Source organism: Microtus oregoni, unplaced genomic scaffold (assembly GCF_018167655.1).
Source record: "Microtus oregoni isolate MIOR12 unplaced genomic scaffold, Mior012 000005F_ref0000423, whole genome shotgun sequence".
Lineage (NCBI taxonomy): Eukaryota > Metazoa > Chordata > Mammalia > Rodentia > Cricetidae > Microtus > Microtus oregoni.
Window position 1 is genome coordinate 21,001,224 of NW_024543064.1, and position 15,880 is coordinate 21,017,103.

Genomic DNA, 15,880 nt, shown 5'->3' on the forward strand with positions numbered 1-15,880 from the left:
TTACAGAGCAGCGAAAGGAGTGGATTGGCTAGTGGGGTGGAGAGTCAGCCAATGCGGAGTGTGGATGGTAGACTGCTGTGAAGAGGAACGACTGGTTGGTAGGTTGCTGGCCAAAAGGAATCTATAATAGATTTACAGACTGGCTGGCCAGGACTGTGAATAATACCAGCCAGGGAGATGCATAAATGGCCAAGGTATGATTGTCACTGGCCATTCAGCAGCAGAGGCTATGGACTCTGCAGGCCCATCCTAAACTCCCATTTATCCCACTTCTGAAAACCACTGGGGGGGCTGGAGAGATGACTCAGTGGTTAAGAACACACACTGCTCTTTCTGAGGACCCGAGTTTGATTCCTGGCACCCATATCAGATGGCTAACAATTGCCTGTAACCCCAGCTCCAGGGGGAATCTCACACCTCCCAACCTCTGTGGACACGTGCATTCATGTGCCCATCCCCTCCCCCATACACATAATTAAAAGAATAAAAATTTAAAAAGAAGACAGTTGGAAGTTGGGTATCTAATACATACAGGGCTCTAATCCTGGCTCTCAGGAGCTTGAGGCAGGAAGGTCTTGAGAGACCAGCCTGGGCTGTGTAGTAAGAACCTGGAGAGAGGGACTTCTGGGAGGATGTAGTTCAGTTTGTAGAGAGCTTGCCCAGGATGCACAGAGCCCCAGGATCAATCCCCAGCACAGATCAGGTGCTGCATACCCATAGACCTTGCAAGAAGATCAGGAGTTCTTGGCTAGCTTTAGCCCGCCCTGGGCTACCTAAAACCGTCTCAAAAACAAAGAAAGAAAAATAAGGAGGAAAAAAATACCATTGTCCAAATGACCAAAGCAAGACCTAGAGAGTGGTCCGCAGGGAGTGGCTGACAGTTGCATCTCCTGGGGTATCTGTACTCGTCTCTGTAGCTGCTGTAACAAACATCCCCAACCCATGGAAGTTTATTTCTCAGTCCACTACAATCCACTGGGTAGGAGGATAGTCTGGGGGTAACCCAGGCTCCCAGGGAAGGTGTCCAAGTCTTCCACGCTTGCTGTCTGGTCAGGGCATAAATAAGGAAATCAGGGGCTGGAGAGATGGCTCAGAGGTTAAGAGCACTGACTGCTCTACCGGAGGTCCTGAGTTCAATTCCCAGCAACCACATGGTGGCTCACAACCATCTGTAATGAGATCTGGTGCCCTCTACTGGCATGCAGGCATGAAGGCTGAACACTGTGTACATAATAAATAAATCTTTAAAACAAAAAAAAAAAAAAGGAAATCAGGAGAAGTCTTAACCACTCTTCAGTGTTCTTGTCCATCCCTTCCTAGTGCTGACTGCCCACATGGCCCCACCATGACGTAAGGAAGGAAGGGTGCCTATGCATTAGCAGCCAACCTCTGAGCCCTATCTCCTCATAGACAAGGCAGGAGATACCTCTCCCCTTTCCCCTTCCCCTCCCCCTCCTCTGACTGAGACACAACGTGGTGATACGTGCCCATAACCCCAGCACACAGGTGACTGAGAAAGACCCTGAATCCGAGGCCACTTTATATTATTTATCCAGACCCTAATTGAAAGAAAACAGAATCAAGTCAGGTGGTTTAGTTCCAGCCTCCCAGGCAGTCACTGGATGGAAGTTGACCTTTGACCTAAAGGCTCCTGCCCTCAGGTCTCTCCTTTCTTTTGGTCCCTGGGTAGAAGTCTGTAGAAGCTTGATCCTCATGGTAGGGAAAGGGAAGAGGATTCATGGGAGATGCCGTAGACACCTTGACGGCCACAAGGGCAGATCCCCAGCGCCATTATACAGCTTTTGAGCAATTGCTTTTAACTGAGCAGCAGGGCCCATTGCTCAACGTCAGCCTTCAGTTTACGCTTCATTAACTGCAGCCTTGCTGGAAGCCGAGGCAAAAGGACCTCACTCCTCCCTCTCGGAGCACCATCGCTCACACGACACACTGGTCCTCAGTCATCCCCGGGGCTCCTGACAGCCTGAAGGACTCCAGCCCCCTTCTCATGACTCTCGGGCTGCAAGTCCACTGTGTGGCTCCAAGAGATCTGGAGCATCCCTTGGGTCAGCTTCTGGCCTGCATCAGAACCCTAAGACATCCTCTGAGACGCTCGTGCGGCCCAAGCCTGTTCTCCAGGAGCAGGATGCTTCCCTTCCTCTTTCTACAGTGCTGGCTGTTGGGAAGGGCTCTACTGTCTTATTTTGCTTTTGGACATAGTCTCAGTATGTACCTTTCCCTACCCTTGCACTTGGGATGCTCCTGCCTCAGGATCCTGAGTCACCGGTGGGACTGGAGGCTTGAGCTACCTTGCCTGGTACAGGGTTATTGTTGACATTAACTGAGATCTGCACATTGTCCTATAACCTCCACATGTGTATGTGGCAGATACACACAGAGAACAAATATATCTAACCATTACTAAAGAAATGTGCCTTTGGTAGTTAGCCCCACCGTAAGGAAACTTGAAGACAGCGAGTAATCTGCCCAAGGCCATACACATCTGGGCTGGAGTTAGACTCCTAACCCAGGCTTTTTTTTTTTGGGGGGGGGCAGGAGGGAATCTTATATAGCTCAGGCTAGCCTAGAAGTTAATGTAGGCAAGGATGGCCTTGAACTTCTGCTCCTCCCTGCCTCTATCTCCTGAGTGCTTGGGTTGTAGGCCTGGGCCATCAGGTCAAGTTTATACAGTGCTGGGAACTGAACCCAGGGCGTAGTGCATGCTGGGCACTCTAGCAACTGAATTACATCTCCAGCCCTAACTCACACTCAGAATCAATCATCAGTACTAACCAACCCCACTGGAGCGATTTTGGAAATAGGTAGGAGGGGAGTTGATGAGTTATTATTAATGTCGTCCAAGGACATAGGGGCTTACATACAGCTGAGAGAAGACACAGAAGAGGACCTCCCAGATGAGGAACAATCCTGGGGTCTTTAAGCATAAGAAGGAGTTCAGCAAGTAAAGGGACAATCTAGGCATCAATCATCTTGAAAGGGAACAAGCAGACAGGGCCCCTTAGGCACACAGACCTCTGACCCTTGTCTTTCCTTGTTTCCCGGTCTCAGACGGAGCAGTGGTATGCATGCTCCAGTTCCCCAGCCCCAGCTGGTACTGGGACACGGTGACCAAGATCTGCGTGTTCCTCTTCGCCTTCGTGGTGCCGATCCTCATCATCACCGTGTGCTATGGCCTCATGCTGCTGCGCCTGCGCAGTGTGCGCCTGCTGTCGGGCTCCAAGGAGAAGGACCGCAGCCTGCGGCGAATCACACGCATGGTGCTGGTGGTGGTGGGCGCCTTCGTAGTGTGCTGGGCGCCCATCCACATCTTCGTCATCGTCTGGACGCTGGTGGACATCAATCGGCGCGACCCACTCGTGGTGGCCGCGCTGCACCTGTGCATTGCGCTGGGCTACGCCAACAGCAGCCTCAACCCCGTGCTCTATGCCTTCCTGGACGAGAACTTCAAGCGCTGCTTCCGCCAGCTTTGTCGCGGGCCCTGCGGCCGCCAGGAACCCGGCAGCCTCCGCCGTGGCCGCCAGAACACCGCGCGTGAGCGCGTCACCGCCTGTACCCCCTCCGATGGCCCTGGCGGTGGTGCTGCCGCCTGACCTCCCGCTAAGCACCCCACCCAAGTGAAGTGACCTGGCGGCCACACCGAGCCCCCTGGGAGGCCCTGGCCACCATCTGGGCAGCTGGAAAGGGGCCTGCACAGAGGGGTGGCCTCCGGCAGGGACAGGACCTGAGGGATCCAAGGCTATGGGTTGGAGGGGTGGGGGCAGAGCTGGCAACTCCAGAGAGAGAGTGACACCTGAGGCTCTAAACTGGATCCTTTAGTCAGGCCTTTCCAATGGGGCAGAGCTTCAAGACTTGGGACAGCCACAGGCTCTGGCCTTTTGAACACCCAGTTTCTGTCCAAGACCTGAGAATTCCAGCTCTAGAAACCAGGAGGGGCAGAAAGGATGGTGACAGCGAGACTCTGGGCTTTTGTATTATGGGGAGCAGCCTCTTCTTAGAGAAGGTGAAGGGACCCAACAGGCAGTCAGGAAGGGCACTTTAGGGTCAGGAGATAAACGCACCCCATGGGGCGGGGCGGAGGTGGGGGGCTCAGTTTGGAGAAGAGAACAGACTCTCACCGCGTTATAACTAACCGACCGACTAAACTCGCTGAGGCTAGGTTCTGTTTAATTCTTTATATAAAGAATACAAGCTGGCCTGATGGGGCAGTTTTGTGTAATCCCAGTCATGCTGGAGGCGCAGGCTGGAGAGTTAAAGGCCAGCCTGGGCACCTGAGTGTCTAAAAATTAAAAGTAAAGAGGGTTGGGGGTGTAGCTCAGTGGCAGGGTGTTTGTGTGAAGTTCTGGGATCAATGAGACAAAACAAACAAAAAACCCTCCAAACAACAGCAAAAACAAACAAAAAATAAACCGTATGGGTGACTCTGAATTGAATAGCATCCACGGCCTGGCGACCCCGTGGGGCTGGGGACAGGTCGTGGGGCAGAAGCAGTGGCTCCGTGGATACTGGAGCAAGGCCCCCAGAATCAAGTTCTAACGGGATCTTTGAGGCTCAGGAAGGAGCGAGAAGGTTCCGGGACTCCAAAACCCAGCAAGCCCTAGTGTCGAGAAACGGAAGTAGAGCTAGAACAGCGGCTCAGGGTTTAGGTGCATTTGTTATTCTCACAGAGGACACAGATTCAGTTCCGAGCCCCCGCCTGGTGGCTCACAACCATCTCCAGTCCCAGTATATCTGATGCTCTCTTCTGACCTCTGTGGGCACCAGGCACGAACATGGTGCACATACATACATGCAGGAAAAACACTCATAGACATAAAATAAGTCTTTAAAAAAACATGTGGCCAGGCAGTGGTGATGCATGCCTTTAATAACGGGAGGATGGGGCAGGCCAGCCCGGTCTACAGAGCTAATTCCAGGACAGCTAGGATGGAACGCTGTCTCAAAATATCAAAAAAAACAAAACAAAACAAAACAAAAACAAAATGGAGCTGGGCATGGTGGCACAGGCCTTTAATCCCAGAACCTTGGAGGTAGAGGCAGGAGCATCTCTGTAAGTTCGAGTCCAGCTTGATCTGCAGAGTGAGTTCCTGTCTCAGAAAACAAAAGTGTGTGTTGGGGGAGACTAGACAGAGAGGCAGGCTTCTGCTTCCAGGTTAGTTGTGGAGCCTGTGGGTGGATACTTTTGGAGTTCCCAGGGCCTTAGTGTCTGGATCAGTGCTGGAGCCCAAAGACCCCCCTTGTTTGAGCATACCATGTGTGGCACCTTAGCGTGAGTGGGGGTTATCAGAACTACCAAATACTTGGACCCTTGATAAGAACCTGGAAGAATTCCCTCCCTTTCCTCCCCTGCCCATCTGATGTCTGGTGTTAGTGGCTCTCAGGGACTGGAGCTGCCCAAGTAGGAGCCAACTTTGAAAGCACTGAGGTAAGAAGGTTTTTTTTTTATAGCAATGACATCGGCATGGCCCTTTGCTGCCTCTCTGTTTGCCCCCTGGGTCTCTCCTCTGCCCTCGCTGCCCCCTTCAAGCTGCTGAGGGTGGACAGAGGAACGCATCCAGGCACTCCTGGATCCCAGCTCCCCTGGATGTCATTGTTTTCCTTGTCCCCCGCGCCTCCCCCACTGCCTGAGCAACCTGCCTGACTCCGTATTGAAGCAGCCTGCTGACATCCTTGTAAAAACAAATTAAATTCTCTTCCTTTTTTGGGACAGATGGAAAGAAATTGACGCCTTTGTCTCAAACAAAAAAAAAAAAAAAGGAGAGAGACAATATACCTCTTTTCTTCTTGACAGCCATTTCTTTGGAACAAAAGCTGGAGGCTGTCACTCCAGCAAGGACTGAACCAGCCTCCAGGGAGGCAGGAGCCCATCCTTTACTCAGTGGGAAGTCCCTAAAAGCCCAGAACCTTGGGATCTCCGTACCGGGATGCGGTGTAAAGGTCACCACTGACATCAGGCTGGCTCAGCCACCATAGCCCGCAACCCAGCCACATAAATGACCCTTGCCACCCAAATGGACACTATGACCAGAGATTCTGTTTGAGTGTGGTGGTGGTGAGGTGGTTACCATGCAAAAGACTACACTCGCTACTGGAGAGTAGCAGGGGAAGGGGACAAATACGCAGGGGCAGACTCCAGAAGCAGGTGACACAGGAGTAAGGGCTGTGTGTCTTCCTTGCAAGGACTCTAGCCTTGTGTCCCACCCAGGGCAGGCTGTAGAGCCGCTCTAGTTCCCTCATTGTTCTTGCCTGTGGAAATGAGAACTCACTTTATCTGTCTGTCTGTCTGTCTGCTTATTGAGCTAGTGTCTCATGTAGCCCAGGCTGGTCTTGGACTCCTGGTCTCCCAGCTGGAACCTCCGGAGTGTAGGTTTTAAAATCGTTTAAGCATTGATTGATTGATTGTGTCTCTGTAGGGGCATTGCTCCTGCCACAGCGCAGATGTGGAGGTCAGAGGACAGTTTGGGAGAGGTCGCTCTCTCTTTCTACCACGTGGGTTTCTAGGGATTTGAACTCACGTCATGAGGCTTGCCAGCAAGGACCTTTATCCACTGAGCCCAATTTAATTTTTTTCTTTTTATTATTTGTTTGCATATGTGTGTGTGTTTGTGTCTGTACACACTGGCAAGCTGTGGCACCCCCCAAGTGCTTAGATTATAGGCATGCGTTACCACATCCAACAAGATCTGGCTGCTTTTTCCCCCTTTCGGTACTAACAGACATTTGTCCCGGAATCAGCTGATGCTGGCCCAGACCATGTGTGGTCAAGGTGACATAAGCACATTGAAGTCTTCCTTCACTGGGCACTCTGGGCGCTGAGACTCAGAAATCAGTCAGCCATGCCTCTTCTCTCGGAGAGCTCCAGCCAGTGCTGGGAGGCAAATCACTCACAGGGGATTGCATGCCGGGGTGACAAGTAGTGACAGCCCCAGAAGGGTGTCCCAGGGAAGTGCCTGTTTAACGAAACACGTGTTTGCAGCAATTCTCTAGGAGGTGGCAAAGGGCCAGGGGGTTTTAAAGGATGCATAGGAGTTGGCTACCAAGAAGGCAGACAGTGGGGGAAGCATGGGTCGGTCCACATGCATGGCAAAACCACATGCTTTGAGCGGGGGAAGCCGAGAACCAACCAAGTGCCATGGAGCACCAGGCTTGGTGCCAAGTGCTTTGTGCACAGTGACTCAGCTTATCCTCTCGACAGCAGAGGGGGCAGAAGTAGCATGACCCCCCATTTGTCTGTTTGGTTTTTGGTTTTTCGAGACAGGGTTTCTCTGTAGCTTTGGAGCCTGTCCTGGAACTAGCTCTTGTAGACCAGGCTGGCCTCAAACTCACAGAGATCCACCTGCCTCTGCCTCCTGAGTGCTGGGATTAAAGGTGTGTGCCACCACCACCCAGCTGTTTGTTTTTGAGGCAAGATCTCACTATGTAGCACCGGTTGTCTTGAACTTGCTATAGAGACCAGACTGGCTTTAAACTCAGAGATTGGTCTGCCTCTGCCTCCCGAGTGCTGGGATTAAAGGTGTGCACCTTTATTGGTTAGTATCCCTATTTGATGTGAACATTGGGCTCGGAGAGGTCACGCTGATATTTCCTGAGTCTTAGACTGTGTCAGGAGTGGCAGGACTCAGGCCAGAGGAACTGTAGAGAAAATTCCCAGGTCCAAGTTTGCTGTGAACTGTGGGCATCATTGAAGTAGGAAGACATCCCAGCTACTGCTGGAACTCCAGGATGAGGCTTTGGAAGACTTCACAAAATGGGAGAAAAGGGCAATTTCCCGTGAACTTTTGTTCCTCCGTAAGTTCTCCAAATCTCTGCTTTTCAAAATGTACCATGTGCGGTGGATTTTTAGAGCTGAAAACTGACAGTGTAATTCTAGACTATCACAGGGCGCTTCCTCCCTGAAATTTCCATTCCTTTCTCTCCAGGAGGTGGGAGGAAAGATTCTGCCTTTGGTTTAAAAATGCCCTACAGTTTCAGGCTCTTCTGGATGTCCTAGAACTCCCGATGAAGGCTAGAATCTGAAGTTGGCTCTCCCTATCGGAGCCTCAGTTTCCCTACCTGTAGAGTGGACTTTTGGAGACAGTCTGTGAGGACTGATTAGGTAATGTATATGTAGCCATAGGGCCTGCCACCCAGCAAGGTGCTGTGACTGGAAAAGCGGAGCTGGAGTGGAAGGTCAGAGCCCAGGACCCAGAGGGTGCATTCGTTTCGAGAGTGGAGAGAGGAGACCGGGAATCTGGCTGGGGGACCCCCTTTTCTCCTAGCTCTGGAGCCCCCATGGAGAGTAAGAAACTACTGGAGCAGCAGAAAGAATAAGGGGAGAATTGCTGTCATGGAAACAGGAGGAGGAGGGCGTTCCCAGAGAGAGGGAGAGATGGATAATGTCAAGTATAATAGAGAGGACGGGGGTGCAGAGGGCAGGAAGGTGATGAGAGTAAACCAGAGACCTCAAGTTTAGTTTCCTACATGTCCTGAGTGAACCCCAAACCTGGCTCCAAATCTCAGCCCTAACGTTAAATAGGCCCATGAACTAGCAAAGGATTTGCCCTCACCAAACTTCTGTTTTCCCCTACATCTAAGACAAGAGAATGAGTAATCCCTCATATGGTGGCTGGTGTCTAATCAGCCTCTTGGGTTGGTTGAATTCATGGCCACTTGTAGCAGCTGGGTCTTAGGCAAGTCACGTCACCTTCAAGAGTCCCTTCTGGGCATTTAGATACTGCAAACTGAGTGCCTGCAGAAGTTCCTGGCACATAGTGGACCCCAATACAGATTCTAGCGATTCTGTGGGTACCAGAGCTGCCTGTTGTAAGGAAGTTTGCTTGCCTTGGAATTTGAAATGCCTGGCAAGTTGGAGATGGGCGTTGGATACCTGGAGCATTGCTGGAGCAGCAAGTACCCCGGCCTAATACCTCCTGGTCCCAAAAGCCAGTCTCCAGCTCCCAACATCAGCAACAGATTCTGAACTTAGAACTGCAGAGCCATACAAAGCGAGGTCTGGAGACTCTAAACCTAGACAGTGAGGTGGGTCCTGGCCTCAGTGCTTACATACCAGCCGTCTACGGAACAGGGTAAGAGCAGATACTGCTCTTCTGGAGGACCTGAGTTCAGTTCCTGGCACCCAAATCAGACAGCTTACAATTGCCTGTAGTTTTAGGGACTCTGACCACTTCTGTCTTCTGCACGTATCCCCATATATGTAGTATACACTTACAGAGGCATATACATACATACATACATACACGAACTCTATGCATGTTCCCCCCACCTTCCTTCATTTATTTATTCATTTATTTTGAATCAGGATTCCATGTAGCCCAGGCTGGCATCAAACTCACGAAGTAGCTAAGGTTGACCTCTAATTTCTGATTCTCCTTCCTCCACCTCCCAAGTGCTGGAATTATAGGTGTGTCCAACCACGCTAGCTCTCATTGGTCTATTCACTTTTTATCCCGTGATGCTATACAAGGCACTAGGATTCATTGTTTATCCCATGGTGCTACGGGAGGCACTAGGCAGGTCATCCTAGCTGCTAGGAATGATGTGAGAAGCTGGGTGGTGGCGGCTCATGCCTTTAATCCTAGCACTCAGGAGGCAGAGGCAGGAGGATCTCTGTGAGTCTGAGGCCAGCCTGGTCTGCAGAGTAATTTCCAGGACAACCAGGGCTACTCAGAAAATCCCTGTGTGAAATAAATAATAAGACAAGCAAAACATAATAAAAAAGGAGGGGGCTGGAGAGATGGCTCAGAGGTTAAGAGCATTGCCTGCTCTTCCAAAGGTCCTGAGTTCAATTCCCAGCAACCACATGGTGGCTCACAACCTTCTGTAATGAGGTCTGGTGCCTCTTCTGGCCTGCAGGCATACACACAGACAGAATATTGTATACATAATAAATAAATAAATAAATAAATAAATAAACCCAACCCTGAAACAGACAATAACTATAAAAGAAGCTTCCTGGCAAGTGAAAGGAAAAAATGGGCTCAGGACCCCCCGGGACCACATTCTCAGAAGAAAGGAGATTTAGTCATCCTAGAGGGACAGAAGGCAGGGAATAAGAGACAAAGACAGGAGACAGAGGATGAGGGAGAAGGGGAAGGGAACAGGAGGCAGGGATATTTGTCCCAGAGGGACAAAGGACTGCTTCAGGATAGAGAGGAGACAGACGTGGCACTAGGGAAATGGCAGTTTATAGAGGTACAAGGATAAACCTGTGTTAGGATGAGGTGCTTAATTTTAATTGGGCATGTTAATTAGGGTGGCCAAAGGGGGCTTCTGATTGCTGGACTTCAAAACTTTGATAGCTGGACCTTGGTAGTCAACTCAGGAGGAGGAAGTGGCCAAATAAGGGAATAGACCTTGGTGACCAGCTTTAGGAATGTTATCTAACAGTTTTTTAGCAAGGCAGAAGGAATCTGGGAGAAGGGCAAGGCCTGCCAGAGCCATGTTTGCCACACTCGAGCTGGCCAGAGTCCCTTCAGTGAGGAATCGAGGCGATTTAAAAAGGTGTGAATGAGAAGCCTTGCATGATTTGGTCATGGAAGCTTCTAGCAATCATAAGCGGCAAACGCTCAACAAGTGGGTGTCTTTTACTACCTTATGTTTAAGAGTTTCTAGACCAACCCTTGCTTCTCTCCTTCTCTCCTCTCCACCCCCTTCTTTTCTTGATAAGATCTCTGTGTAGTTCAAGCTGGCCAGGATTCGAGATCCTCCCAAATTCTGGGATCACAGGCACGAGCCACCATGCCCTGCCACCTCTGTTTCTCAGTGCTGTGGGCAGGTTAGCAGCAAAGGGCTTTTACTTGTAACTGTGTCCTTGGGGAAGCAACTTCCAAAAGGATTTCCCCTCCTGTGCCTGTGTTCCTGTCCTCTTTTGTCCCTTCCTGAGACCCAAGAATGAGGAACAACCTAGAGGGAAGAGAGGTCGCTGGTGGCCTTTGGCTGAACAACTTAGTCACAGAGACGGAATCTCTTGTAGGCATCCATGCAGGAGGTGACACCCAAGATGGAGGGAGGGAAACATGGTTTTACCTCATTGTCCTCTACTTCCTTGCTGTTGGGCCTCTCTCTCTCTCTCTCTCTCTCTCTCTCTCTCTCTCTCTCTCTCAGGGCCTCTGCATGATGGAGCGGTAGAGATCGAAGTTAAAGGATTCCAAGGATTCCAGGACAGGCTCCAAAACCACAGAGAAACCCTGTCTTGAAAAACAAAAAAAAAACAAAAACAAACAAACAAACAAAAAAAACCCCAACAAAAAAAAAAAAGGATTCCAAGGAATCTGCCATCCTGAGAGAGAAATGAGATCCCCCCCTACCACTTGTTCCTTGACCCTCCCCCAAATCAGACAACTATTGGTAAAAATCCCGTATACTTGTCCAGAGATGGAAGAGCATGTGGGGGGTGGGATGGGGTGGTGTTTGTCATTGACATTGTCCCATTTGAGGGTGAAAGAGGCAGATATGGCAGAGACAGAACCTGCCTCATACTCTTGGTTTTCCATCTACCCCAGATACCATCCCAGTACTAACATCCAACTTCTGTTTTCCGAATAAAGTTCTCCACACTTGCGCCTCTGAATCTTCCTTTCTGTGCTTTGTGTTTCTGTGTGTGAGGTAAAGTCCCACTATGTAGTCCTGAATTCACAGGAACCTGCCTGTCTTTGCCTCCTGAGTGCTGTCTTTGTCTTGTTCTTTTTCTAGTTAGTGGTCTATTACTAGTGTTTGTGTATGTGGGGAGGGAGTTTGTGCCACGGTACACGGTCGACTTTCCAGCCAACCTGTGCAGATCTTGTCTGCGGGACCTGGGATCTGAGAACCTGAAAGGCTGAATAGTCTACTGCTGTCGGCAGCCTGACTTCAGTTCCAGTGCAGTTTATACACCGATGTAACAGAGAAAGCAATGGGCTAAGGGAGGTTGTTTGAGTTCAGAAAAACATGATCAGAAAGAACATGTAAACAAATGTCAGTTAGCACATACTAAATATTAACAGAGCAGCCCTTGCCCAGAACGTTCTCAGGACAGACAATTTAAACATAATTGCCTGGAAACAACCTAGATGCCCTTCAATGGAAGAATGGATGAAGACAGTATGGAATATATACATATTAGAGTACTACTCAGCAGTAAAAAACAAGGACTTTGTGAATTTTGCATGCAAATGGATGGAAATAGAAAACACCATCCTGAGTGAGGTAAGCCAGACCCAAAAAGAGGAACATGGGATGTATTCACTCATATTTGGTTTCTAGCCATAAACAAAGGACATTGAGCCTATAATTAGTGATCCTAGAGAAGCTAAATAAGGAGAACCCAAAGAAAAACATATAGGCATCCTCCTGAATATTAACCTTCATCAGGCGATGAAAGGAGACAAAGACAGAGTCCCACATTGGAGCACCGGACTGAAACCCCAAGGTCCAAATCAGGAGCAGAAGGAGAGAGAGCATGAGCAAGGAACTCAGGACCACGAGGGGTGCACCCACACACTGAGAGAATGGGGATGTTCTATCGGGAACTCACCAAGGCCAGCTGGCCTGGGTCTGAAAAAGCCTGGGATAAAACCGGACTCGCTGAACATAGCGGACAATGAGGACTACTGAGAACTCAAGAACAATGACAATGGGTTTTTGATCCTATTGCACGTGCTGGCTTTGTGGGAGCCTAGGCAGTTTGGATGCTCACCTTACTAGACGTGGATGGAGGTGGGGGTTCCTTGGACTCCCCACAGGGCAGGGACCCTGATTGCTCTTTGGGCTGACGAGGGAGGGGGACTTGATTGGGGGAGGGGGAGGGAAATGGGAGGTGGTGGCGGGAAAGAGACAGAAATCTTTAATAAATAAATAAATAAATAAAAAGAATACCAAGTGCTTACTGTGTTTTGCTGAGGAAGGATTTGGAATAGTCTGTCTTCTGTTGCAATGTTTTGTTTTATTTTAAAAATAAACACCATTTCTTTTTCTAGTAAAAAAAAATAAAAAATAAAAAATAAATAAACATAATTGCCTGGCATATACTATAGATATCTGGGAAAACATGAACACAAGACAGAAGGCCATATCAAGATTCAGGGTACACTGAACAGACTGGGTTCTATAGCTGTGTTCTCACATCCAACAAGAGTAAACATGTCTTATAAACTGAATGCAAATGTCACAGTAGGTGCGAAATCACACCCAAGAACAATCCAGGGAACAAAACCCTGAGGTAAAAGGCCCTCTGCCTTTTTTCCTGGAGTTTCTCTCACAGCTCCCCAAGTTGTTGTTCTTGTTGTTGTTGTTCTTCTTCTTCTTAAAGATTTATTTATTATGTGTACAACATTCTGCCTCCATGTATGCCCACACGCCAGAGGAGGGCGCCAGATCTCAGTACAGATGCTTGTGAGCCACCATGTGGTTGCTGGGAATTGAACTCAGGACCTCTGGAAGAGCAGCTAGTGCTCTTAACCACTGAGCCATCTCTCCAGCCCCTTCTTCCTCTTTTTTAGTTTTTCCAGACCGGGTTTTCTCTGTGTAACAGTCCTGGCTGTCCTGGAACTCTTTCTGTAGACAAGGTTGGCTTGAGCTCACAGAGAACCACCTGCCTCTGCCTTACAAGTGCTGGGATTAAAGACGTGCGCCCCCAGCACCCAGCTCCATGGGTCATTCTTATGACCGTGTTCTGACAGTACACGTGTAGAGATCAGAGGAAACTTGATGGGGTTTGTTTCTCTTTCTGCCCTTACATAGTGGCAGGGTTTTTTTTTTTTTTTTTTTTTTTTTTTTTTGTCAACTTTACATGAGTTAGTCGTCTGGGAAGAGGGAACGTCAAGTAGGCAAGGCTGTGGGTCATTTTCTTGATGTGGGAGAGCCCAGCCTACGGGTGGTGAGCAAGCCACGGGGAGCAAGACAGTAAGCAACAATCTTCATGACCTCTGCTTCAGTTCCTGCCTCTAGGTCCCAACCCTGACTTCCTTCCATGAGACACCAGCCCCCTGACACCCTATATCCAAGGACTCTGGGATGTTTGGGTTGGAAGCGTCACAATGGAGCAGGAATGGAGCAGGGAGCTCCGTTTCAAGTCCCCTCCCCTGGGAGTCGCGTTGGTCCAGACTCCACCTCCAGGAAAGCCCACCAAGCAGTGACCTCTCCTCAGGGAGGGTCAGGACCACTCCCACAGGCTATTTAGGCCACCACCTAAAAAAGGAACACATGGTCTCCGGGTTTTGCGTGGTCTCCCCTACTCTCTGTTCCTTGCCATGCTTTCCTGGGCCACCTGGGGGCGCTGCATTAAACGTGGGCATTTTTTTTTTTCAGTCTAATTTGGTCTAATTGGAATCATTTGCATCGGCAGAGGGGCTTGTCTTAAGAAAAATTCCTAATAGTAAGCAAAAAAAGGAAAAAACAAACAAACAAAAAAACCTTTCCTCTCCAAGCTGCCTTTGTCCCTGGTATTTATCACAGCCATTGAAAGCAAACCAGGGCACACGGGCTCTGGGGATTGAACTCGGGTGTCAGGCTTGTGTGGCAAGTGTCTTTGCCCACTGACAGTCTCTTGGTGGCCTCCTCTGACTCTCCTTTTATTCTCCTTCCATGGTCCCTTGTAGGAGTCAGCCATGATAAGCTAAATAGAAACAGACCACCCAAAGGAAGTTCTTTACTTCCAACCATTGTCACCTGCCAGAGTAGGACTCAGCCAAGTTTAATGGAGGCCTGAGTCTCAGTAGTTTACCCTGAAGCAATACCTGGTTGCAAGAAGAACCACAAACTGAGATTACCTGAGCACCACCCAAGAACAGATCTTCCAAAGGAAATGCCTAACGTTCCAACCTCTGTAGAAAGGATCACCTGCCAGCACACACTCACCAGGACACCCCTAGACAAATGTCAGCCAGTCAGGGGTCCTGAACCTCAGAAGCCCCTCACCACCACCTTTCCTTCTATAAAAACCCAATTCTAACTGAGCTCGGGGCTCTCCGATTATTCCAATACATTGGACACACGGAGAGACCGAGTTTGCAAACTTGTATAAAATAAAGGCTCTTTGCTTTTACATACGGGACTTGGTTTTCTTGTTGATTTTTGGGGGACTTCACGGATCTAGGCATAACAGCTTTATGACCAGGCTCTAGTGAGGTTGTGGCAGAGATGCCAGATAATGCCCGGGGATGCAGGGATGCCCCCAGGACCCTCCCTAGCCCGATGGAGGACAGAGACACCACAGGGGTCTCTGTAGGCACTCCCAAGAGCCTGACCCCGGCCCTGTTCCCACCCTTCTCTCCCATTCTAATCGAGGTCTCTTTCCCTAGAGCCCTGCCAAGCCCCCATAAGCTTCCAGGGCGTCCTTTCTCCCAAACTCCTCCCTTTCAGTCCCTTGGACACAGCACCCTCTGTGTGGCCAAGGCAGCCAGGGCAGCATGGGTACTGGAGACGTTAAACCTGAATACGCCAGGAGAAAGGCCAAATCCACGACTGTCCGATCAGAGCAAGCTTTATGTTAGAGATGGTCCTGGGACTGGCCTGCTGCCTGTCTCACCCTGAGTCAGGACTGCTTAGAGAGCAGCCCTGTAATAATAAGGGGCGGCAGGGCTGCGTCCCCCACACCCGGCCGCCCACATGGCTAGCTTATGCTCCGAAATAACAACACACAAACTGTATTCTTTTAATCACTGCTTGGCCCATTCTCTTCTAGGCTAATTCTCACATATTAATTTAGCCCATTCCTAATCATCTGTGTGTAGCACCCCAAGGTGCGCTTACCGGGGAGATTCTAGCCTAGTCCATCCTGGGTTGGAGCTTCATCCTGGGAGCAGGGCATGGCGTCTCTCTCAGGCTGCTCCCGAGAGGAGAGCTGTCGAGAGTCTGACCTCACTTCCTCTTCCTCCCAGCATTTTGATCT

The 15,880-nt window shown here is 49.8% G+C and overlaps 1 protein-coding gene across 1 annotated transcript in view; it reads left to right on the forward strand.

Annotated features, from left to right (window-relative positions):
* Oprd1 (opioid receptor delta 1) overlaps positions 1–4,805 on the forward strand; it is a 33,343-nt gene extending 28,538 nt beyond the window's left edge. Inside the window, exon 3 of the mRNA XM_041651954.1 lies at positions 3,067–4,805. Within this exon, the coding sequence (XP_041507888.1) occupies positions 3,067–3,608 (542 nt within the window). The 3' untranslated portion in view covers positions 3,609–4,805. The remainder of the gene's footprint in view (positions 1–3,066) is intronic.
* The last annotated feature ends 11,075 nt before the right edge of the window (positions 4,806–15,880 follow it).